This window comes from Patiria miniata, unplaced genomic scaffold (assembly GCF_015706575.1).
Source record: "Patiria miniata isolate m_02_andy unplaced genomic scaffold, ASM1570657v1 HiC_scaffold_20, whole genome shotgun sequence".
In the NCBI taxonomy this organism is placed as follows: domain Eukaryota; kingdom Metazoa; phylum Echinodermata; class Asteroidea; order Valvatida; family Asterinidae; genus Patiria; species Patiria miniata.
Genome location: NW_024037059.1, coordinates 1,917,107 through 1,940,931, shown reverse-complemented (window position 1 = coordinate 1,940,931; position 23,825 = coordinate 1,917,107). Strand labels below are relative to the sequence as shown.

The window sequence follows — 23,825 nt, the reverse complement described above, 5'->3', positions numbered from 1 at the left end:
CCAGCAACCATTTGTACTCCTGGGGGGGGGGGGGGAAGAGGGGCAAGTGGGGGGGGGGGGAAGTGGCTTGCCCAAGGACACAACATAATGCCAGCAGCTGGATTCGATTAATGAAAAGAGTCAATTAATTTGTCGTGACTGACACTGGTAAAGAGGCATATTATCAATTAGTCTTGATATTTATTCTGTACAATGATTATTAATAAATTGTACTCAGTGAATTGGCAAGAGTAACAAAGCAATGATGAACAAGTTCAATTAAAAACAAACAAAACAAAACATAAAACATAACAAAAACCAAATGCTTCACTCATGGCCAATATCACTTTGTTGCATGCTTTCTTTCCAAAAAATCACTTCATTAAATAGAAGCGGTTGTGTTTATTCATTAATAAACAAAATATAAAGTTCAAAGGAATGAACTAAAATGTCGAGAAACGGAAAGTGAGGATAGGGAAACTAAAGCTGTTGGGAGATTTCAATCTGCTTCTTACGTTACTTGTATACATTTGCATGGATGGCACAATGATATAGACTTCTGCATGACCAACTAGATGTTCTTTGTTTTTAAATTTCTTAACTGGAAAGTCTCTATTTTTGGTGGTAACTTTCTTTTAAACTAAATTCCTGAAATATTTTCATGGATATTCAGATAAGGAATGAGATATTAAAAAAGCGTCTCGCTTGCTTTCGCGATTATCTTTAAAGAGTGACTGATCAGTTATGAAGGTTGCCATGATGCATCAATGACCAAAGTTTGGTTCAAATTGGACTTCAACTTTTCACATGAGACCAATTTTACATTATCAGCCAAGTTTACAACTGGACCCCAGATGACCTTTGACCTTGTTATGTGACCTTTGACATCATTATCATATGAAAGTTCCCATGTTGCATCTATGATTCAAGTTTGGTTCCAATCGGACTTTTGAAATGAGACCAATTGTATGAAACTTTAACCAAAATACCGCTACATTCATACATACTACATATATACGTACAGACATAGTGATTCCATAGTCTCTTTCCTGAACAAAGGTTTAAGTATTTCCTAACAAAATTGGAAATGTTTCTCAGTCCCAGATTCATGTCTTATCATTTTTGCAAAGACTGACCTTCATTGAGATGATATATGAAGAAAAAAGTGGTGTCAGGTTGCAACATTTCTCCAAAGTCTGAATGCAAACTAAACACAAACAGTGTTTTAACTATTAAAAATTGTAACAAAAAATCACAGCCTCATCCAAGAAACAGAATGAAAATGACAATTAAATGTAAACAAACTAAAAGAAATAACGATTAAACGACAATTAAATATAAGATAAAATAACAAAAATGTACTCATTCCGGAGACAAAAAGTAGTTCAAAATATGTTCAGGATGCAAATTGTCCTTATCTTGTTTTCGTTTAATTAAAAAGAAAATTAATTTCCACTTTATTTATAAGGCTTTTTTTCCTTCCAAACTTGCATGCAGAAAATTATAGTTTTGTTTACCCCCTGGCTTGGCGCCTTTTTTGTGTGTGGTGTGGGTATGATTAGCCCATGGCTTGCAGTGTGCCGATCTCTCGCCGGGAGACTGTGGACTTGTATCTGGTGAAATAAAGAAAAATAAAGTAACTTCAACTTCAACTGATGTCTCCAGGAATAATTGTCCGTGCAGAGAAACTAAAAGTCCTTTTGCCTAAACACTAAAAAAGAGTTAAATAGGGAGGGATGAAGGCTTGGCTCAACGAGGCAGGTGAATTGGTGCCGAAGGCACAATCATGTGACGATGTTACGTGTTTGTGCTCATGCAGAAACAAACCAGAGGCGCCCGCACACGCCACGCCATATGAAACCTTGAAAAATGTGCACACATGCATGTGCACGCACAGTGTCTTTGAAAGTGGGCCACACCAGGTTTTTAAAAGTAGGTACTACTTGTAAAAAACACCATGTCTTACTTTTGGCCCTGAATAACTCTGTTGTTTACCACTGGAATTCAACCAAAATTTCAGATCATGTAAAGAAGCCATGACAATTTTATGGGTGAGTTTCATCAGCTTTGTGCAAGAGGGTGAGATTTCAAAAAAATTTACGACAAAATACTCACTTTCAGAAAGTCAACAGTGCTGGAGACTGTGGCGGAAGGCGCGTGCTGCGTCTGAAAGCTTCTGGAGGAATGCAGGCTCACCCCTGATGTCATTGCACACCTCCTTGATGGTGTGTTGCCCCAAACTATCGAGGTGTGCAATGACGTCAGGGATGACACTGCATTCCTTCCGAAATGGAAGCACGCACCTTCCGCCACTGTCTCCAGCGCTGTATCGACATTGGAGGACGCCAAGTCAAAAGTGGCAGATTCTAAAAGCATTTGATTCAATTCCATTTGTAAACAACAGAGTTATTCAGGATCAAAAGAAGTACAATGTACGTTGACACGTAGTACCTCTAAGACATAGTCCATTGAAAGGAGAAGAGCTGATTTTGTGATGTTGAAATAAATAGTGCAGCCTACGTTTTGCAAGACTTACTCATCATTCTTGGTGATACGGTAGAAGTAGTCCGTGTAGTCTGAGTGGCCCAGCAGCTCCACAAAGTCCTCGTCGTGGGTGATGATGATCAGCTGGAAGTTACGCTGCTGCTCCCGACTCTTGATGATGCTGGGTTGCCATGCAAACAAAGCATCACAATACGGTACATGAATGGTATCAGAACATAAAGGTTGGGTTCGTAAAATGTACACCTATCTTCAATTAAGGCCATCGCACACAAAAAATATGTTTCTAGTGTCTGGTTAGATTGGTCACATTTTCTTCCCTCATCAATATACATTGGGGATTCCTGAGAAGCCCACCTGCTATGACAGTCAGAGAGAGAGAGATGTGTACTTACTCAACCAACGCCTGGGCCAGGCTCTCGATGTTCTCCTTGTCCAAGTTGGTGGTGGGTTCGTCCAGGGCAAGTATGCCACAGCTCAGGCAGAATGTCTCGGCTAAGGCTAGCCGGATGATTAAGGAGGCCAGAACCTACGGAATTGACAGCCATTCAAGGTACAATTACTATGAGCTAGGATATGGAAAATGATTTGAAGTAGGTGCAAATGTGTCCTGATTGCTTCAGAAATTGCCGTCATTCAGGGGACTCCTGCTTATTTTAAGTACCTGTTCTATCTGGTTTAGAACATGGCATCTTAAAACATGATGCTTTGGAAAACAGGATTCAAAATGATTCTGTAGCCAAATAGGCAAAGCTGGGGTTCCGAAAACCTTCCTACAACAAAACTTTGCTGACCTTTTGACCTGCACTACAGCGCCCTCTCATGTCCAGAGATGTCTCTCCCTTCACCATGACAACCTGACCAAGACAAATGGATGTAAATTGGGGTCAAAGTTCATTATTAAGACTGACGTTGTAATTAAATTTTTTTTTTAATGATGGGAGTAATTAAAGGGAGACCAAAAACGTAACTCAGTTTTTAAAAACAAGATTCAAACCAGATATCTCAGAAATGCAGTACCAATGCTCAAGAGCTGTCAATGCCCACATGTTGGTTGCAGGTTCATGTGTAAAGGCTGTAATATGTGTAAACAAGAACTGTCAAACAGAGAAAAGTAGATGAACAGTCAAATGACAGAATCAGGAATTAAACCTGCAAACAGAAAAAAAGCTAACTTACTCTGTAGTTGTAGTTTTTGCGCTGCGTTGTACCTCCAATGTCCTCGTCCGAACGGATCTCAATAAAATCAATGTCTGCAAAAATGAGTCAAACGGTGGCAAAATAAGGACGTTTAAGTTGGATTCACAAAGTTGGATTCCAACCTATAACCTCAAGCCACAGAACACATGTCAATCATTGCATGCAGGATGGGGTTGGGGCTAATACAATACTTCGAAAAGATGTGCTAGTAAAAACATCAAAGCCCAATGTGGTTAATGTCCATTAAAAAAAAAAGGGAGCGGTGTTTTTTGAATGAAGTTGCAACTTAACTTCAAGGCCATTTGTCCCTTGGCGAGGAACTAGGGAAGCTTTTTACCTTGTCCCTTGTATGTGACTCGCCACAGGTCCCTGATGATCTTGTTAATCTCTGCCATCTTCATCTGGTGATAATTCATGATTGCTCTGAAACACAAAGAAACGCGGCAAATACAATCACTGAACGTTTTTTCAAACTCTTTCAAAAGGTAACTCACTAGGTGTTTCCCCCTGCATCTTAAAACTGATGTTTCCCTAATTGCCCGTCTCTCAAATGTTTCTCAACTGCACTGTACTACATACGTGAACTTTACTTTTCAGGTCTTCGATTTCTCATTACTCAGACCCCACATTCATAAATTTAAGAATGAGTATTATTTTAGAACATTATAGAAACAACGGTTGACAAAAAATGACCTACTTGTCCAACGCCTTTGAGTACTTGTCCAGATCATCATTGGCAATCTCTGTAGTCTAAAGACGTAAAAAGAACAGAATAATAATTAAAAAACAAGCTATGCTCTGAGAGTATTTCTAATCATTAACCAAATTTATGGGAATGGAAATCAATATTTGTACATGATATAAAGTGGAGGAAAATACATTAACTGACTGAGACATTTGACAGTACATACCCTGAGCTGGATCATCATATCGTTGTACTTATCGTCAGCGTTGTGGTACATGTCTGACGCAAGTTCCCTCTCCACTTTCTTGACTTCTTCCTTGAGCACAGCTTGCCTCCCATCTGCTTGGTTTTTCTACAAAATAAAGACGAACACACGGACACTTGTTATGTACATGCCCAAATCCCTGACTGATACTTCCAGAAGTCCAAAATCCGACGTACGAGAAAACCAGCGTCTCCATTCAATCACCATGTCCAATGAATAAGCAATATCTTAAACCTATAGTCCATCATTTGCAGCTATCCAAAAAGTAACTGATGTAATTATTGTGGAAAAACACACTTGGTTGAAAGATAGTAAGGGAACTAAACTCCCTGTGAAATCATTTTTTTTCTAGCATGCTGTCATTTTGAAGAAATCAACGAAAAAAGGCCTTTCCAACGATGGGTGAGTCTTAAGACGCACCGTTGGAAATTTCCGTTAGTAGTTCCTTTCTTGATTCGGCGAAGCGCGCGCTGTCGTTGACATGACGCACACGCGCGCGCAGTTGCTGGTCAGGTTAGTTATTAAGCACCCTTCCTTACATTTTGAGCACTTTTGTTGCCTCAACCGAAAAAAATGCACGAATGACAAATGATGTACTCTACATTTAACATTTGACAATGGTTTGAACCCCCAAAACACTCTGACACTTTGTAAACTCAAGTTGAAACAGAACCCTTTTAATACCCCCTTAAAGACCACTCAGTGCACCCCTCCCCTGGCCCATCATGCACACCTCTTTGTTCCGACTGTGCCACTTGGCATTCAGTGTCCTCTTCTCCTCTTTGACGTGTTCCTGGTCGATGCCTCCCAGCTGCTCCTCCAATTTGCTCAGGTTCTGCTGGACCTTGGCAATCTCGCTGGCCTTCTTGCGCAGCTGGATGTTGTCCGATAACTCTCGCTCTCTCACCTTAAAGAGATCCAAAGAAATGAGACTTGAGAGACTTTCCAGTAATTATTAATCTTTTAATATACACAATACCAAGCTCTTCATTCTGATACATCATACAGCTCAACATTCTAATGTACATTGCCATTATGAGTGCATCAATGACGGCCTTTCATCTCAGTTTTCATTGAGCACAATTTTGTCTTATTTCCAACTGACTAATGATGGAAAAGACAACACCTTTGAGTGATGCCCCATTACGTACTTCAATTTCTTATCATTTGTTTCTAACTTCAATATAAATAACTAAAAAAAGTGGTTACACATCATGTTTTGCACACCTGCTGTTTGGCCAAGTCCTCGTTCAACTGGTTGATGGTCGTTGTCACCTCTTTCTTCTCGTTGGTGATCCTCGCCAGGTTGTCCTCGTTGGCAGCAATCTCAGAGCGGCCTGCCTCCAGATCCTCCTCCTTGCCTGACGAGATGTACCTGCAAGTAAACCATGCGCAAATGCATATGGGTTAGCAAAACTCTACAGAACAAGTCTTGTCGGCAAGACTACTCTTCAGCTACAATCCTATGGAAAAATCAGGGGGAAACTGTCAATTTTTTAACACACACAATGTCCATGGCCTTCTGGATGTCAAAAAAAGACATGATGAAGTGAAAATAGTCACACAGCGTCTCCAGGGACACCACAAAATCTAATTTCCCGTATGTAAAAAATGTTTTTGCCATTTATTATTGTATCTAGATTGTGAGATGTATTACCTATTGATACTCCTTGTGTAGGCACTGATATCTCCTCGTTTGTTATGCGTTTTGTCCAGCTGGGCTTTGTGCTCTTCCACCTTTGAATCTTTCTCCTTCTGGAGGGCGGTCTTCTCTCTGGTCAGTTTGTCCAACTTACGCTGAAAGTATCAACATAGTAATTACAACTTAGATGCTAATACGCACAGGAAAAAGGTACTTTTATTTTCATAGACACTATATGTGTCACATCTCAGGCACTTCTGAAGTCACATTAACTCTTATTGCAGTAAAGTGGCTTGCCCAAGGACACCTGGTTAATATCAACCAATTATGAAGGTCCCTACTTTTGTTGATAAGATGCAAGTCCAAGATGATGGCACACACTTACTTCTATTGGTTGGAGTTGGTTTCTCGCATCCTGCAGATATAAAAAATAAATAAATAAAAATTGTGACTTTCCAGAATGTCCTTCTCAGATAAACAGTCAATCTTATTTAATCAATAGTGCATCATACAAGTGATTTTTTCTGACCGTGATCTCCCTGGCATAGCTCTGATTGGCTGAGTCCAGCTCTGCCCGCTGGCTCTGCAGTTTCTCCTGTTGCTGCAGTTCCCCGCTCAGTCGCAGCTTCTCGCTGGTGATGCTGTTGACGCTGGCGCCCAGCAGCTGCAGCCGCTCGCTCTGCTCGTTGATCTGGCCCTGCTTGTGGTCCAGGGTTCGGTTGACGGTGTCGCTGGAAAATGAAAACGGATGAATTGCACTAGTGACGTAATTCCGTGACACATCAAATTTGGCTATCACAGCAAGTTCTGCATGCGTTTAATCAGAATATTTACAACTAATTCTAATTTAAAAAAGGCCTAAATACTGAGATGATTTTGTTTTGGATAGATTCACTCTATACAAAATGCATAGTTGGTCACTTGGCATAGCTTGTACGATACAATAGCTTACGATGTAATTTATTTATTCTACGAGGGAAACATTGTTGGGCAACTCACAGTTTGATTTCCAAGTCCTGTCTCTCAGCGTTCACTTGCTGAATGGTCCGACCAGCATCTACGTCAGAAATCATCAACACGTTATATTTCATTACTGTCAAATATTATAAAATGACATTCTTTTATCTTATGACTTATCCTTAGCCCTGACCTTCACCCTCACAGCTGCTGTGACTGGCTATGGCTCAAGTCAGCTAGTGTGACTGTACTGCCATGGTTTAACAACATGACCCCTGACCCTTACCCGCTCCAGACAGCTGCTGTGACTCAAGTCAGCTAGTGTAACTGGACAGCCATGGTTTAACAACCTGACCCCTGACCCTTGACCCGTACCCACTCCAGACAGCTGCTGTGACTGGCTATGGCTCAAGTCAGCTAGTGTGACTGTACAGCCATGGTTTACCAAACTGACCCCTGACCCTTGACCCGTACCCACTCCAGACAGCTGCTGTGACTGGCTATGGCTCAAGTAAGCTAGTGTGACTGTACAGCCATGGTTTACCAAACTGACCCCTGACCCTTGACCCGTACCCACTCCAGACAGCTGCTGTGACTGGCTATGGCTCAAGTAAGCTAGTTTGACTGTATTGCCATCGTTTAACAACCTGACATGTGACCCTTGACCCTTACCTGCTCCAGACAGCTGTTGTGACTGGACAGCTAGCTTCTTCTCCAGGTCTCTCAGCTCCCTCAGGCAGCCATCCATTTGCCAGATATCCGGTTTCATCTCATTGGCCATGCTCACATCTACTTCAAGAATACTCAAGGGGTCCTCTCCCTTACAATTCAAATCCAAACAATATTAACATTTTACAAGACAACAGATTTGGGGAATTGTAAATGCCAATAGGATTTTTAAGTTATTTTCTTTCTCTTTTTTGTTGTTGAAATTTTAAACAGTAATGCAACCATCTTGTACAGTTTCAATAATGTGTTCAATGAAAAACTAGAAAGTGGGTAATGAATTCTTACATCTGTCAGTGCGGTCTGAAGTTTCTCGATCTCGGTGTTGACGGCAGCGAGTTTGGACTTGAGCTCTGGTATCTCTCGATCTGAAAGCTTGGTCATCTGTGTGCAACCAAGACGTCAACATTGAGAATTACTCATCCAAAAGTTTGGTTTAATCAGCGAGGGGTAATAGTTTCTCAAAGGTCCAATGAATCATACAATTTTTTAGAATTGAATGAATGAAATAACTTACACTGTCCTTAACAGGTTTCAGCTCGATCATTTTGTCGTATTTGGCTCTGTTTTGCTTGATGGCCTTGTCTTTCTCTGCCATTTTACCAGGAGCCATACGAAGTTTGTCTTGAAGCTGTCAAAAAAACCAAAAAAGAATAGAAAAGACATCTCAGTCAGTTTGACTTTTACATTCATGAATGGATTACCAGAGGGTGACTACTCTAATACGTACAAGAGGATGAAATTAGACAAAAAGCTGCTTGGAGAAATTTTATTTGCATAGACAATTTGAGTGGTCACCTGAAGAGTGTAAATTTCCAATACCAATTGATACAAAGTTGACAAGAAAAGTAATTTTTATCGGACCAAACCCTTTTCAAGTTGATAAAAACAGGCTTTGCTTTGCTCATGAGTGGATTACGGAAGTGCGATGTTGCTGCACACAAGTTTTTGCTGAGATCACAATTTACACTTTGTGACATGTGTGGCTATGGTTTGGATCACCCGAACGAGCTTCTTGACAGTTTTCACAGCTAAGTGCCTTGCCCCTTATTTCTCTGGCTATTACCTCCTGTACGAGTTCATCCACTTCGCTCTGTCCATCAAAGCCCCTGTGGCACAACGGGCACTGGGCCTCTGCTCTCTGTAGAGAGCGAATGTAGCGTTCAAACAGGTGGGAACTGCCAGTCAGTGCACCTTTCTCGCTGTATATTAACAAACAAACAAAATTAATATCCAATAAGCCATTTACGTAACATCTGGTACCCTGACCTGCTCGAATGCTTGGCACATTTTGACTTTGAATTCTCCAGACTTAAGAGACTGTTGCTGTATCACGGGATTGGGGGAAAGCCTTATGCTAGCAACCCCCAGCTCCGGCATGGTCTGGTGTCTATGTGCCATTCTCGCCCACTGTGAGCAATGTATTGGTGCTGAGCATCTCTTAAGTAACTACGCAAGGGCTTGTCCCGAATCATGTGATTTAGCAACAGTGTCTTTGGTCTGGAAAATTCAAAGCTAAAACGTGCCAAGCATTATGAGCAAGTCAGTGTACCAGATGTTTTTCTAATTCAACTCGCAAAGGGTGTAGGCTATTGACAAATGGCTTATTAATGGGAATCCACTCTGAAACAATTGCACTGTCATCTTTACTTTCATTAACATTCTTTACCAAATTTCACGACGCTGTTACGCAGATAATCTTGCTCAGGAAATTTTTCTGCTGAGTACAATTAGGAGCGGAGACCAATTAAAGCTATATACACAAAACATGGCAGTTCCCATGCACTATTTACGGATGCATGTGCAAGGTTGAATTTTGTTGACATGAAGCATGTTTGATTTTGTAAGACAAGGCATGCCATACCTTTGCAGGTTATTAATAGCCTGCTGTAATTCCTTGAGTGAGTTGGCAACATCCTGGCTGCCGCACTCCTGCAGCATCCGGCCCTCGTAACCTCGTAACTCCTCCTCCTTCTTCTTAAGCTGATCCCTGGATTGGTCAATTAAAAGTCATGTGGTGTTATATACATTAAAGCTATCCGGCTCGTTAGTAAAAACGTCATACACGCGCACGCACCACTAATTACTAGCGCCCATTCGCTGCAAACGCTCGAGCTGCGTTAACTTCCGGTTCCAATCGTGCAGAAAGTGCTGGAGGTGACGTCACACTAACGAACAGGATGATGCCAATCTACGAAATGGCAAGTCGGAAAGCCAGTTATTGGGGTTTTTGAGAAAAAGGGTTGACTTCCTGTCTAGTACCAACCCTGCTCCAAGGCAAATTAGGCCGTGTCTGATAGTTGTGGCTGCGGCTGGAAATAACATGTGCACCTATGGAAGCCACTGGCTTGTGGCTACAGCCACTTCCCATAGACGTGTGTGTTACTCCCAGTCGCAGCCAGTTGATTTGAACATGGCCATATTTTTGACTTACATGATCATCTTTCTGTTGGCCTCTTTAGTTGTTAGCTGGCCTCTGATTCGCTGCAATGCAGTCTGGGAGTTTCGAACATCAGTCTCCTTGGACCTACAGAGTCAATCACAAAGATTAAGTCAGTGTTCACCATATTTCAAGCCAAGCTTCCACATCTTTCTTGGAGGACTTTTATTTTTCAAAATAGCTTATTGCCACCCACAGCTAGACTTGAGTATCACCCATTGTCCAACGCAGCCATTTCCATATCGAACATCTGATATATCTAAGGAACGCAAATATATGCGACCCACGCGCCAGCCATTCAGAGTCGACTTTAGAAATTTAAATCAAAAATGTGGGCTAAGCTGTTGATTGGTCAATTGGCTGACACGTTTTTGTAATACAAACAGCTGGTTACGGAAGACCCGATACAAGGCGCCCGCTGAATGGTCAAAATCTCGGGGTCATGGCGCAGTCTTGCTTTGCATAATTAATCGCCAAGTCTGCTCGCATGTACAAAGGTCTATTCCATAGACTACCCAAAGGAGGATAAATGAATAACGGAAACAAAGTCTTCTTAACAGTATGTTGTCGACTCACATGAGATAGTCAGCCAGTTTGTTCCTGATGCTCTCTGTTGGGAAGTGACCGAGGAGATGGTTGACATCCTCTTCATGACGACTGCGACTGCAAAACCAAAAGTTGGGGAACAACCCAAATGTTAAAAGAAAGATAGTCTGAGATATATACAGTCAGAAAACAGCCAGCCAAGCACTGAAGTTATGACATCTGATGTGGGGTCAACTTAATTTAAATGTGTGCACAAACACAAATAGGAAATGTGCTCTGCTCTTAGTCCAATCAGGGAAGGTAGAACCGTCACGATGCATAATAATATGATTCTAGGTGCTTTCTGGTGTCGGCACTCGTTATTTACATGCACGCAGTCATACATGTCTCCAGTCTAGGTTTTTTGGTAGAAAGTAAACGCTCTCCTTCCCGGAAGAACATTCTTTACGCAGTTAGTTACTGATCTTTCATATCATGACATAAGCCGACAACAAAATCCCCAAACCCTTTTTCCTTTTTATTTTCTTTTGTAGGGGGAGGGAAGGTATATAGAGCTACTGACTTACATTTTTCTGATTTGCTCTTCCTTGGCATTCTTTTCCTTCTGCAGCATCTCCAGCTGAGCTCTGGCCTTAGACTGCAGAGATATGGCCGACATCTCCTTGCTACAGATCAGTAACAGTAACCAACAGTTATTGTCCTTTCCATAACAGAAAGATCTCAAGTTTTGAAATAACATCGGATAGACTTTTTTTATTGTCTCTTTTGCCCTTGAAGGATGTAATATAGTAGGCTGTGAAGTATCTGCAAACAAGTTCAGAACTACCTGCAAAGTGCATCCAAATCAACTGTATCGGCACACTATCTGCAAACTATCAATGAACTATCAGCATACTGTCTACAAACAATCTCTTAAGCATCTACGAACTATCTACAAACTATCAGCAAAATACCTTCAAACTATCAATGAGTGCTCTATTAATCTGATACATAGACCAGCCACAGCATCATATTCAATTCCTACCTGAGTTTGCTCATCTGAGCATCATGCTGTTGCTTCTCGGCCTGCAGCTTATGTACCTCCTGTCGCAGCTTGTCTAGATCCATGGCACCCTCAGCCTCTTTCAACTCACTCTCCTAAAAGCACAAAACATGTACATAACAAATGAAATGCAAATCACGTCCAAGCAAACGATAACATTTCCATTTTGGACTTAAATGCCAGCATTGTGACATCACCGCTTAGGGGGCGGGGGATTTTGGGAGGGAGGGGTAGTTAAGCTCAAAGTTACTCAGAACGAGTATACATATACTCTGATTACTCACGGCTCTCTTTAGGTCCTCCTCAAGTTCCCTTAGACGGTGGGCATTTGCTTCCACTCGACTCAGCTGCTGATTGATTCGTTTCAGCTCATCTTTGTTCTTGGCCTGAAAGAAATTCAGGCAAAAGGCATTACTTTCAACAAGGACTTAAAGGTAGAGTAAATCATTTGCAGCTATCCAAAAAGTAACTGACAACATTATTGTTGAAAAGCTTACTTGGTTTAAAGATAGTAATGGCAATAAACCCCCTGTGAAATTATTCTTCCTGGCATGCTGTCATTTTGAAAAAAAAAAAAAAAGACGGCCATTTCCAAAGATGCGTCAAGTGAGGCAATTTTGGAAACTTCAATTAATAGTTGGTTTGTAATTGGGCGAATGTGTAAATAGGTGTGCGTTAGCGTTGTGCGTTAGCGTTGTGCGTTAGCGTTGACACGACGCACACATGCTCACGGTTGTTATTATTCGTTGGTTCAGTGCGTGAAATCACGTAGCTGCCATCGGCAGAATGAGAACGTGTCCAGGATGCTGATTTCGGGTGCAATTCAAAACAAATCAAAATCCTAGAATATTGTTTTCTCGGAATATACAACATTCACTGAACTAAAGCTTCATCAGGTTAGTTGTTAAGCACCTGCTTTAGATTTTGAGCACTTTTGTTGCTTCAAAGGAAACAAATGCGCAAATGACAAATAATCTACCCTACCTTTAAAACACCTCATACATTTTATAAGCTCATGCGTATCGGCTGCCTGTTCCACTGGCTCAACCTCTATCAATCTTCTGATTAATTTTGTCTTTCTTGTGACATAGGTGTATAGCATTCATTTTCTTAAACTTACCGTCATGTCACTCTTCATCTGCACGGTGTGCTGTAGCTTGGTCTTGGTGTCTCGGAACTCTTGTATCTGAGTCTCGAGGACTTCCTCTCTGCTCTTGTACTCGGCCTACAAAGGAAAAGCTTATAATTCTAAAGATTCACTTCTCAATAACCAAATATTCAATTCAACTAATCAGAGCATGCATTCCTTGTTTTTTTTGTTAAGCTAACAGCACCATTGTTTGAAGACTTACCAGAGATTCCTTAGCTTCATCCTGCATATCCTTCATGACATTGTCCATCATCTGTAGGAACTCCTTCACCTTCTCATCAGAAAACGAGCTAGCAGTAAAACCTGTTCAGAGAATAAAAAAACCCTACTGTGCTTGTTTAATTTACTTTTGAAATTCCTCATAGTAGAGACACTAAAGACCATCAACAATGAGCACAGATAATTAATAACTACAGAAATAACAATGACACTCGCTAACCTGCAAAGTTCATATCAGCAGCAATCTTCTTTATGCCAGTGTTCCTTGTCTTTATCATGTCAAGATGTTGCTAAGAAAAGTACAAATACAAAAGACAAAAAAAATATGCAAAAATGCCAGCCCTTGTAAGGAAATAGTTTCATTGGTACATTTACCTGTATCCTAAGCCAACTTGACCTTTCGTTGAGCCGATTGTCTGGGACATTAAGGTACGGTTTAATACTTTCACTAAGGGACACTGCTCAATTTCAAAAACAAGTACATGCTAAAAAAGATTTTCGGGATACATACAAGCACTAGGCATCAAGCGAATTTCATTTTATATTGGGCCTTGCCCTTCACCGACTACTTTACTTATGACACTGCATACTCTGTATTGTCCCGAGTGATTGTGAGGAAGAAATGTACAAACTACTGTGGTGGGACTTGAACCCACAACCTTCTGCTTGCTAGTGCAGACTCCTTACCACTCGACCCACTGCGCTAGCCTGGGTCAGCTGGCTTGATCGAATCCGATATAGCACCAGTTACCTCAACCAAACTATTCAGAAGATGGAATTGGCGTAGGGGTGATGTTAATTCAATAGTGGGCCTTGCCATTAAAAAAAAAAGTTGGTGAAAGAGCAAGGCCCAATGTTGAAGTTACATTACCCGGCGCAAATTCCATCTTATTAAAAGAATTTCATATTTTTTGTTACCACTTGTTCCTGCTCCAATTTGCCTTGGTTCATCAGCAGTTTGGACTTCTTATCACTTTCCTTCTGTAGAGTCTTCTCCAGACTAGCTAGTCTCTTCTCCGTCTGCAGATACAAACACACATGCCTGAATCATTCGGATGTTTACGCAACAAACAGAATCATTTCAAGTCTCTGCATTTGTTACATGATGAGAATAATGTTAAAATAAGAGGCTGTTCAGTGCAGCAATGTCAAAATCAGCAGCACTCTGTAGGTAACTTCAGTAGTTGCGATAACTGCAATACCTCTGACAATATAAGGTTTTTGCAGGATCAAAACAACTATCTATAGATAAATATCAAGAAGCACCCAAAATTAAAAACAAAAAAAGATGCAGGCTTGTTTGAAATCTGATGTACATACCTGGGTTAAAGTCTTATCTTTCTCATCGATTTTTGCCCGGTGTTCCTGAAAGATATTGCGCAGCTCTTCATTAGTTCCTAAGGAGTTGAAACAAAACCATTCAGAATTACCTGAAATCATCAAAGAACTCTTGAATCACATATCTACTTCTTAACATTCCTATGCAAATATACATTCTGTGCCAAGTTGTCCTCTCGGTCAAAATCAATCAAGTGACTGTTTCATACAGTTAAGAGCTCCAAACCTATATAAAGCAGGATTGGCTGGGTGTGACTGTTTGTGTAACTTGATACAGCTATGCTTTGATTGTAGGTGATTGATAAGCCAGCTTTGCCTACCGCTTGTCTGCTTTTTGTCTGTTGACTGAATTGGACTAGTCACAGTGCTTGCTTGAAATATGATCTGACTGATGGTGACTAGCCTGCATAAAAGGCATGGCAGGCGGAAGATGATTGATTTTTTGACTGTCTGTGACTGTTCAGATAGCAGAAAGGTCAAACATTGTTTTTATAAGCATACACTGTGGAGGAATCAGGTATGACTGCTACTACAATATTTTGCCGAAATTCGAGTTAATTATGTCAACCCTACCTTGGAAGATAAATTCCAAGTTGTCCTCCAGTTCTCGCTTGTTCTTCTCCATTTGAGTCTTTTCAACTTTACACTTTGCTGCAAAATTACAAAAAAAAAGCAGAAACATGCATTGTATGTAGCTCTTGAAACCCCACAGCCCTTTGGTAATACTAACATGACTAACAAGGTTTTTCAAGCTGTGCTCCTGCAATCATGGCATGATTTCCAGTGTCAACAGGGTCACACACTCGTTTTCACAAGTTGTGAACTCAAAAATAATTCTATCTCCAGTTTTTGTCTTGTGATCATGTGTACAATGAGCCATATCCTAAATGATACACGCACAGAGAGGCAAGAACTTGCAAATTTCAATAAACCTCAGCATTTTTAAACCACAGTGATGGAGTGCAAAAGCTTAATTAATAAGAGGCACAATGCGGTTTGAATCCTTACCGACTTCTGTGCTCAGAAGATTAATTTCTTCCTCCCTGTCTTCGATCTCACGTATTCTTCCCTAAATATCGGGCAAAAAATAATCAAAATCATTGATGCTAAAAGCACTATTATTAATCTGTTAGGAAGAATGATTTTATTGTGTTCAAATACTTTAAATGAGTTACATCCAAGTAATTTCAACACTGACGAGAAAAACATCAATCCCCCACAAAAAAATAATAAGTACATGTGTAATTATAATAATAAATAAAATAGAATATGCTGCAGGAAATATTGTGACTACTGTTTTGTAAATATTTTTTCCCATCCCAAAGCCAAAACTTGTTAATTTCAGAAATTTGCAATTAAGGCCAAAAAAAAAAATAAGTCGGTCTCTGGTCAGCGCGCGCGTCGATTTTAATCATGCGCGTCGATCTTTTTTTTTTCCAAAATGTTCCGCGGTAGCTCCAACAGCGCCCTCTATTTCCGCACCTCCTCATTTTTTTTAACCAAAGAGCACCAAGGAATGGGAAATTGCACCAAGGCAAATGATCGAAAGCACCAAGGCAAATTATGGAGGACACCAATATACATGAGGACACCAAAAAAGCAAAATAGTACCCACCTTGTCTGTACAATCCAAGCTTGAAGAAAAAAAAAAAAAGCAAAAAAAAAAAAAAAAGCCGCGTGGCCGCGTCAATTCCGGAACTTTGGTCTGACCAGAGACCGAATATTTTTTTTTTGGGCCTAACTGATAACACGGGTAGTGAATAATCTTTAAAGTATATTTACATTTTTTGCAAGTACTTACCATGATGGGCTGCAGCTCCCTCATGATTTGGTTGACTGATTCTTTAGCTGCATTCAGTTTATCTTTCTTGCTTTCTAAATCACTTGCGAGCTATACCAAATAAAAAAATATCGGGAATTCAATTTCTCAAAAACATCATCTTTTTTTTGGCAAGACCTATTTGCATTGCAACTCTACACTCCTTGTGGGACTTTGTCTTCTGCTCCAGATTGGTTACATCATAACCAATTTAATGTAAACAAATTTGGGAAGCTTTTGTTCAGCATGGTTTAATGAGATATGACCTAGGGGCCAGATGAACTTTGACCTGAACTGACCTCTTTTGCTTTGTCTTTCCGCTCTCTCAGGTACTTCACTTCAGTGTTGTACTCCCGAATGTTAGCACTCTGCGAACCAAATAAACACATGTGCATCCATTCAAGATTAATGAATACATTTCTACTAATCATTTGAATCATAGTATCAATACAGAACCTGCGCAGAAGAAGTAAAGTTTATTTTTTGTGATGATAAAATGCATATATGAGTTTTTTTTCTCGGCATGTACCTGCTCTGTGCGTAATTTCTTGATGACGTCCAATGCTTTGATGTACCTGAAAAATAGAGAATTGAAAAAGGAATGGTGGTAAGGCACCAGAGATACTTAGGCAGTTGAACGGTTAAGCGACTGCATCTGGAAGCGGGAGGTCAGGGGTTCCATTCCAATTTGAGCCATTGTTTTCTTCCTGACTTTCAAGAAGCACAGATTGAACTGTGCCAATGCTGCTACCTCAGCATCAGATATTCGTTGTTACTGAATAATGTATTAAACTCCACATTACCTATGAAACATCATCTTCGAAATCTCCTCTTTTTGAAATTGTCCAAAAGCAAACCTCCAATATTATATCAAATGACTATGAATTGACGTAACATTGCTGACAAAACTCACCGTGTTGCTGCAAAGATCTCATCAAACTTGCCCTTCAGTGTTTTGCCCTCACTCAGAGGCCTGGTGAGAAGAAAAGTATCCATGTTAATTGCAATACGATGGTTTGTCTTCTTCTACATGCTGGCTGATCAAAGTCCAAGTTATAAGTCATTTTACTCCAAAAAAGTATAGAACATCAAAAACTACTGAGTAAAATCAATTGAGTGAATCCCTGTGTCTTCAGCTTTTTTTTACCCAATGCGGGATCATGATCTGAAGGTGATGCCTCCATGTGCTCTTCATTTTGATTTATCACTGAAATTAACATCTAAGTTATATGTATATAATGTGGGTACAAATGTGGACTTTATTCCTGTTAACTTCCATTTTGCAATGTATGTGAAAGCAAAAAATCTTTTACTCAAAAGTAGGTCTGGCGCGTTCCGACTCATTTTAGTGGATTGGGACACTTCAGAAGCAAGACTTTGCTTAATGTGAACGACGGACTCACCATGCAGCTTCCTCCTGATGACAGAAGATGACGTTGTTCAAGACAGGCTTGGAGACTCCTAACGAGGCAACCATCTGCATAAACGCACCACACATTTTTCTTTCAAGCTACATTTCTTTCCAGTCTGACCAAACACTTAACTGTTGAGATCTTACTGGGTCAGTGCTGCAGTCCATATTATAAGTACATGTATACCTTTATTTATTGTAATAAAAATTAAACAGATACGGTATATCTGACTTGGAAAAGGAATAAAATAAAGCAGCCGAAACAGTAAAAATCTGATAAAGCAACCAAGATTTCAAAAATATTGATGCTTATTGACCTTTACTTTTCTTTTTGGCTGAGAAACAGGTTTCTCTGAAAGGAAAATTGAGCTGCCATTTCATAGTGTGATGGAATGCATCCTATAGAAAGCACCCACTACCTGCAACAACACGATAAATTGCCTTTCCCGATGACGCAAACCGAGGTAAACCACACTCATATACAGACCGTGATACACCTGGCACCGAAACAGAGAATATGTCACGTTTTGTAAACATTGACAAATTATGGAAGGACAGAGAAAAGTTTCAGAGACACCGCTTTGGACAATATTTTACAAAGTGCAATGTTGCAGAAATCGGCTAATAGAACATAGAAACACTGCACATTTATCGAGGGTATTGATACATGTGTCCACTGAGCAGAGGATAATGGTAACAAAAATTTATCAAAACAGTTGGCATTGGGTTGAAACGCAAATGGATATCAAATTCCACCCTCTGTCGGAGGGGTCTTTGGGTAAGAATGACAAATGACAGTGGCAATTTACAAAACAAACACGGCAATTAGACTCTGGAGAAAGCATCTGTCCAACCGCAAACAAATTGTTGGATGCATTGCAAGGACCTCCTGTTATACATGATAAAATCAGTATTTGTTTTCCATTCTAAAGTACTTCGTTTAATCACGGATCCTCTACACAAGGACAAACGACTTCCCCAAATTTCTGGTTAGATGCGTGATACGGCACTTGCGCGTCATGCGTGCACGAGGCTCGGCACGCGACTGCAGTCTTCAGTGGTCAAATTTCTGTCAGAATGCCAGCTGTCGGCGATCATGGCAGCGCATTGTTCTACATGTTCTGTGCGTTGTTCTATGTGCAGATGCAGCATATCACGCATGTAGACAAACTGTTCCGTACATTTTGTACACAAGCTCAGATGAGTCGTTTATCCTTTTGTAGAGGATCCGTGGTTTAATTGAACTAAGTTTTTTTTGGGGGGGGGGGAAACAGGTCTGAATACAGATTTTAAACTTAACTTTGTAACTGTCAGAAGTTGCAATAGGCTACTTACCTCACGATCAATTTCTGCACACTTGGAGCTGAGGCTGACTTTCTGTATAAAGAAAAGCAAAAAATTTACGGCATTAGATATCCAGTCTGCGCAGAACTTCTCAAGGTGCTTTTTTTTCTCAGATGAGTCAAGATAGAACGAGAATTTACTTTCTAAAATGGCATTCAAAAAACTGTTAGTTGTGTCTTAAATACAAGTCTACAAGTCAAACCAAACTCAAATAGTACAGCAGATAGGTGATGGGATTGTTCATTTGGTGATAAAAGCATGGCATTTGGCACACAGTCAGTAGGTAGAATAACAAGCAATGGCAGCCACTTTGAAAATTTTGAAAAATTGCTTGTTATTCTACCTATAATTTTTCAAAGGACAAATCTGCGATGGCCCTAAAGTCAAATATCTTTCTCAAGACATATTCTGGCTGTGTGCCAAATGCCATGCTGTTATCATAAAAGTCCCCCAAAATCCCTCATCATAAACAGTCCCCCCAAATATTCCCCCTATCTGCCCCATGATAAACTTGAATCATCAAACCAATTCAATACAATCAAATCCAATCAAATCCAATCAAAACCAAGCAAGACCAAACTAGGTGAAGACAAACCTCTCCCAATTCGTTGGTCCTGGCGATGACTCCCTCCAGAGACTTGAACTCTATCTTCTTCAACTGAAAAAAAAGAAAATTTGAATAAATTTAACGGAATAACTTTTTTTCACACAACACAATAAGATGTAATCAAATGTGTTAACAAAAAGCAACTGAATTGTCACCACAGAAGGAGAATCACCAACCTTTTGAATGGCTATCATATTCCGGGTGACGACTACTTTTTTTCCCGTCACATCTTTAAACTGCAGCTTGACCTGGGCTTTAACCTCTGTCTCATGGGCAACCTTTGGAGACACGAGAAAATATTGGGATGAGGGAGTAAGGAAATTTGCACATAGACAACATGTTCACCGGAAAAAAACCCAAATCACTGTAAACTTCTGTTACAATTGTAAAAAAGATATATTCCAAAATAAAATTCAACAGTCTGCCTTCCAAAAAAGTACAAATGTTTAATGTCGATCATACCTTAGGGTCATGGATGAAGGCGTTTCCTTTACTTCCCGGGGCATGTCACCCGTACAGACATATTTGAGGCACTCAATGACAGTCTGAGGTGAGAAAACATTAAAACAATAGAGAATGTTCCACTTTTGTGAACAATGCAAATATCTGCACTCTATCTGTGAATATGCAATGGGAAATTGTTTGCAAATGGTGATAACGTTTGTGTCATTCAAGTGCATGCAACTTACACCCCAGAACACATATAAATTGTAACTAACCGAAATTCACTCTGAATCAAACAAGATCGGACAGCGAACAGTCCAGTTGGTTAGTGTGACGTCATCTTGACTTAACCATGCGTACTTCACACGGTGTAGCATTGCAGGAATGGAACCGGAAGTTAACGCAATTTGAGTGTTTATCCAATGGGCACTAGTAATCAGTGGTGCGCGCAAGTATGACGTTTTACTGACGAACCGGATTATGGCAGTTATTGTACATCTGAAAAGAGAATATTTTGATTCTTCTAGCTGTATGATCATGTTGGTTTCAACAGGTTTCAGCAGGCTTCACACTTCAGTGACTATTTTTTTTTTTTTTAATCTGAACTGTTTGAAATTTTTGGCTACAGCAGGGCCCTGGCAAATTGCATACATCCTCTGGTAGGGTTTAAGGCCATACATGAGTCTAAAGTACATTGTAACTCACTGTTTTTCCCGCCCCATTCTGGCCAGTGATAAGCGTGAGTGGATGAAAAAAGTCAATGATCTGCCGATCTGAGTCTTCCTGGCCAAAACTCCTGATGCCTCGGATGCTCAGCTTCTCAATAGAGGACATGATGGTGACTCATCAGAGTGTGACCCTTTGCAATATCTAACCTGCAAATGAGAAAGTAACAAAGTGGATTTTTTTTTCAATTGGAAATCAGCTCTCCACGATGCTGTGTACGTTTAATGTTTTCAGAGCACTTCAGAGATGCGAATACAGTGCAATTCACGCAAGTAGAAATATGAAGATGAGAAAACACGGGCCCTTCTCTGATTCTATATCTGAGGGCAGTTAAAAAAAAAAACGGGCTTCTTGAGTAAATGAATATAACTATGAGACAATCTTGCATACTTTTTTAAATTATTTTTTTAAAGCTTCACGTAAAAAAAGTATGTTAAATTTGTAAATTATAATACAGATTCAGGAGCCAGATTCAATTCAATGGTGTTTTATGCTAATAAATCCAGGTGGTCTTTAAACACCACTGATTAATACACTCTCAACCAGTACACACACCTACATGTAAACTCTCTTGGTTAAAAGCCAACAAAAAGCAATAAATGAGATACAATGTAATGAACTGGAGTTCATCTGCACTCTAGAAAACAAAACAGGACAATTGCAAAGTCAACAACTGATTCTAATCATTTTAATTAACAGGCATGACGCCATGGTAGTTTTCTTCTAGTTGGCCAGCACGTTCCAAAATCAGAACCAACTTTCCACGCCAATGCAATATCCAATATTCAAACACTACATACTATCATGATCAAAGCTTTAACAACTGTCATTAATTAACTAGTCCATTATTGCCAGGACTAGCCGAGGTAAACTGTCTCATCAGTCAATTTTTTTCTCTTGTCAGCATATGATATACCGGATGCATTGCAGACGCAAAAATGCATGACATCCACTTGATGCTTCAATTGAGCATGATACTTGGGTCGGCCGCAAAAACCTAGATTCTTCGGACAATTGCAAATATTAATAATAACTGGGGTGAAACAACCCTTGAACTAGTTGTTTGAAAATCCAGCTCCTCTCGCTGGTTTATTTTGATCACTGCCACTGAGCAAGAATTGGAGATCTGATCCCATAAAGGCATGCTGACAATGAAAAATAATTGCCTAACAAAATTGAAAATATGCATTCCAAATGATGGATCATAATTGACACAGAGCATTGATAGAAAAGTGATTTTCACAATCCGACATTACAAACAACTTCGCTGTGATGTTTATGAGTAACACAGAAAATTGATAGGGGAATATCCAGCTGACGTCACCCAAATATGCCTCAGTCTAGATGCATACTTTCTGAAAAATGATGTATTTGTGTGGTCATGCAGGACAACATTGTAGATAGATTTCTGAGGCTAGACATTTCAGAATTCTGAGCCAGCTTGAGTAAGTTAAGTAGGCATGAAACGACAGTCACTAACAAACCTAAGATACATGTATCAATCATCACGGATTATACACAAATGTAGGTTGGTAGATCATGGCAGACATGGTGTATGTAGCACATGAACTTGTATCTCAACATCTTCCGGGATGCTATGTAATGCATCGCTAAATCACACAGATACACATATGTACATGTACACCAGATGGTTATCAAGAGTGGCATCCCATTCAAGCACCCTTATAATAAACATGAATGTTTACGTAGTTTAGTATTTTAGTCTCTCACTAACGTACAGCAAACCTGCCTGCAAATTCATGGAGGCAACACAGCCAATTACCCTACAGCGGTACAGCCCCCCCTAGGGATGTCATCATAAGCAGGAAATATAGTCTATCAAATTAACATGCTTAAAATGATCAGTTCCAACAAAGCAAATCGTTTCCGTGCTTAGCAGCTCTGTGACGAGTTCGATGTTTAAAATTTTGCCACAGGCAACTGGAGTTTTATCAAGGAAACAAATAATGCAGAAAACTCTCAGAGTGAAGTAGCCGGCCTACACTGTATTATATGCATGCAAATTCCTAGCCATGTTCATGTTAATCATGTACATAACATAAATGCAGCTGCACTTTGAGAAATGATTTGTCAATAACCTTAGTTGAATACCATATTTAAATAAAAGTTCATGGGCCGATTGTCAAGAGTAAATTTCACCAGATGGTCATTCCATCAATCCAAACCATCAAATATTTACTCGTCTTTTCAAATTTTGTGTCACATTGGTAATCTCAATATCGGAACTCAATCAACAAATTCTGGAATTCTGATGCAAAACTATCACTATCTCATCTTCATCTGATTATGTCCAACTTTCTTCAAGCACAAATGTGAGTGACATGCTATTAAAGATAATCCAATATAAACCAAATATTTTTTTCTTATATCACAGGTTTCAATTATTTTTGATCTAGTTAATTCTTTGAACTACAGCACCATCAAAGTGGACATTTTGACACAAATTTGAGTGCCCAAACTTTGTGAAATGACCATCAAGAAAATGTCAGGTTCCCTAAGATGTGGAGGAAAACCTGAGAGGCACCACGGTCCCAACCTGACCTTGATCTGGCTAAAGAAGCTGGCATCATCCCACAGGGATCATTTGCGATGTCCATTTTAGAGCACTTTAAAACATTTGTGGAATTCAGCTGACTCCCTTGCCAAAAAAACAGCTGGATATATTCATAATTGATGTGCACTTGTAGTCTTGCATTCAATGTTAACACAGCTTTGCCTCGCACTATAAGGCTTGGTATTCACAGAAAGAAAAGTTCTAATTC

The 23,825-nt window shown here is 40.0% G+C and overlaps 1 protein-coding gene across 1 annotated transcript in view; it reads right to left on the bottom strand.

Moving 5' to 3' along the window:
* Window positions 1-148: 148 nt before the first annotated feature.
* The window catches only part of LOC119727760 (DNA repair protein RAD50-like), a 30,230-nt gene continuing 6,553 nt past the window's right edge, over window positions 149-23,825 (bottom strand). The window contains 42 exon segments of the mRNA XM_038199805.1: window positions 149-1,592; window positions 2,516-2,644; window positions 2,877-3,010; window positions 3,276-3,338; window positions 3,661-3,734; window positions 4,019-4,104; window positions 4,379-4,431; window positions 4,593-4,718; window positions 5,365-5,538; window positions 5,859-6,006; window positions 6,289-6,428; window positions 6,659-6,688; window positions 6,803-7,004; window positions 7,273-7,330; window positions 7,903-8,050; window positions 8,245-8,340; window positions 8,474-8,587; window positions 9,023-9,158; window positions 9,821-9,946; window positions 10,391-10,483; window positions 10,973-11,059; window positions 11,509-11,607; window positions 11,967-12,079; window positions 12,269-12,370; window positions 13,105-13,209; window positions 13,337-13,437; window positions 13,574-13,643; window positions 14,272-14,373; window positions 14,674-14,750; window positions 15,265-15,342; window positions 15,700-15,760; window positions 16,493-16,582; window positions 16,810-16,878; window positions 17,040-17,085; window positions 17,424-17,483; window positions 17,914-17,987; window positions 19,257-19,298; window positions 19,861-19,923; window positions 20,049-20,150; window positions 20,335-20,375; window positions 20,378-20,417; window positions 21,022-21,191. Coding sequence (XP_038055733.1) covers window positions 1,538-1,592; window positions 2,516-2,644; window positions 2,877-3,010; window positions 3,276-3,338; window positions 3,661-3,734; window positions 4,019-4,104; window positions 4,379-4,431; window positions 4,593-4,718; window positions 5,365-5,538; window positions 5,859-6,006; window positions 6,289-6,428; window positions 6,659-6,688; window positions 6,803-7,004; window positions 7,273-7,330; window positions 7,903-8,050; window positions 8,245-8,340; window positions 8,474-8,587; window positions 9,023-9,158; window positions 9,821-9,946; window positions 10,391-10,483; window positions 10,973-11,059; window positions 11,509-11,607; window positions 11,967-12,079; window positions 12,269-12,370; window positions 13,105-13,209; window positions 13,337-13,437; window positions 13,574-13,643; window positions 14,272-14,373; window positions 14,674-14,750; window positions 15,265-15,342; window positions 15,700-15,760; window positions 16,493-16,582; window positions 16,810-16,878; window positions 17,040-17,085; window positions 17,424-17,483; window positions 17,914-17,987; window positions 19,257-19,298; window positions 19,861-19,923; window positions 20,049-20,150; window positions 20,335-20,375; window positions 20,378-20,417; window positions 21,022-21,150 — 3,936 coding nt within the window. The 5' untranslated portion in view covers window positions 21,151-21,191 and the 3' untranslated portion in view covers window positions 149-1,537.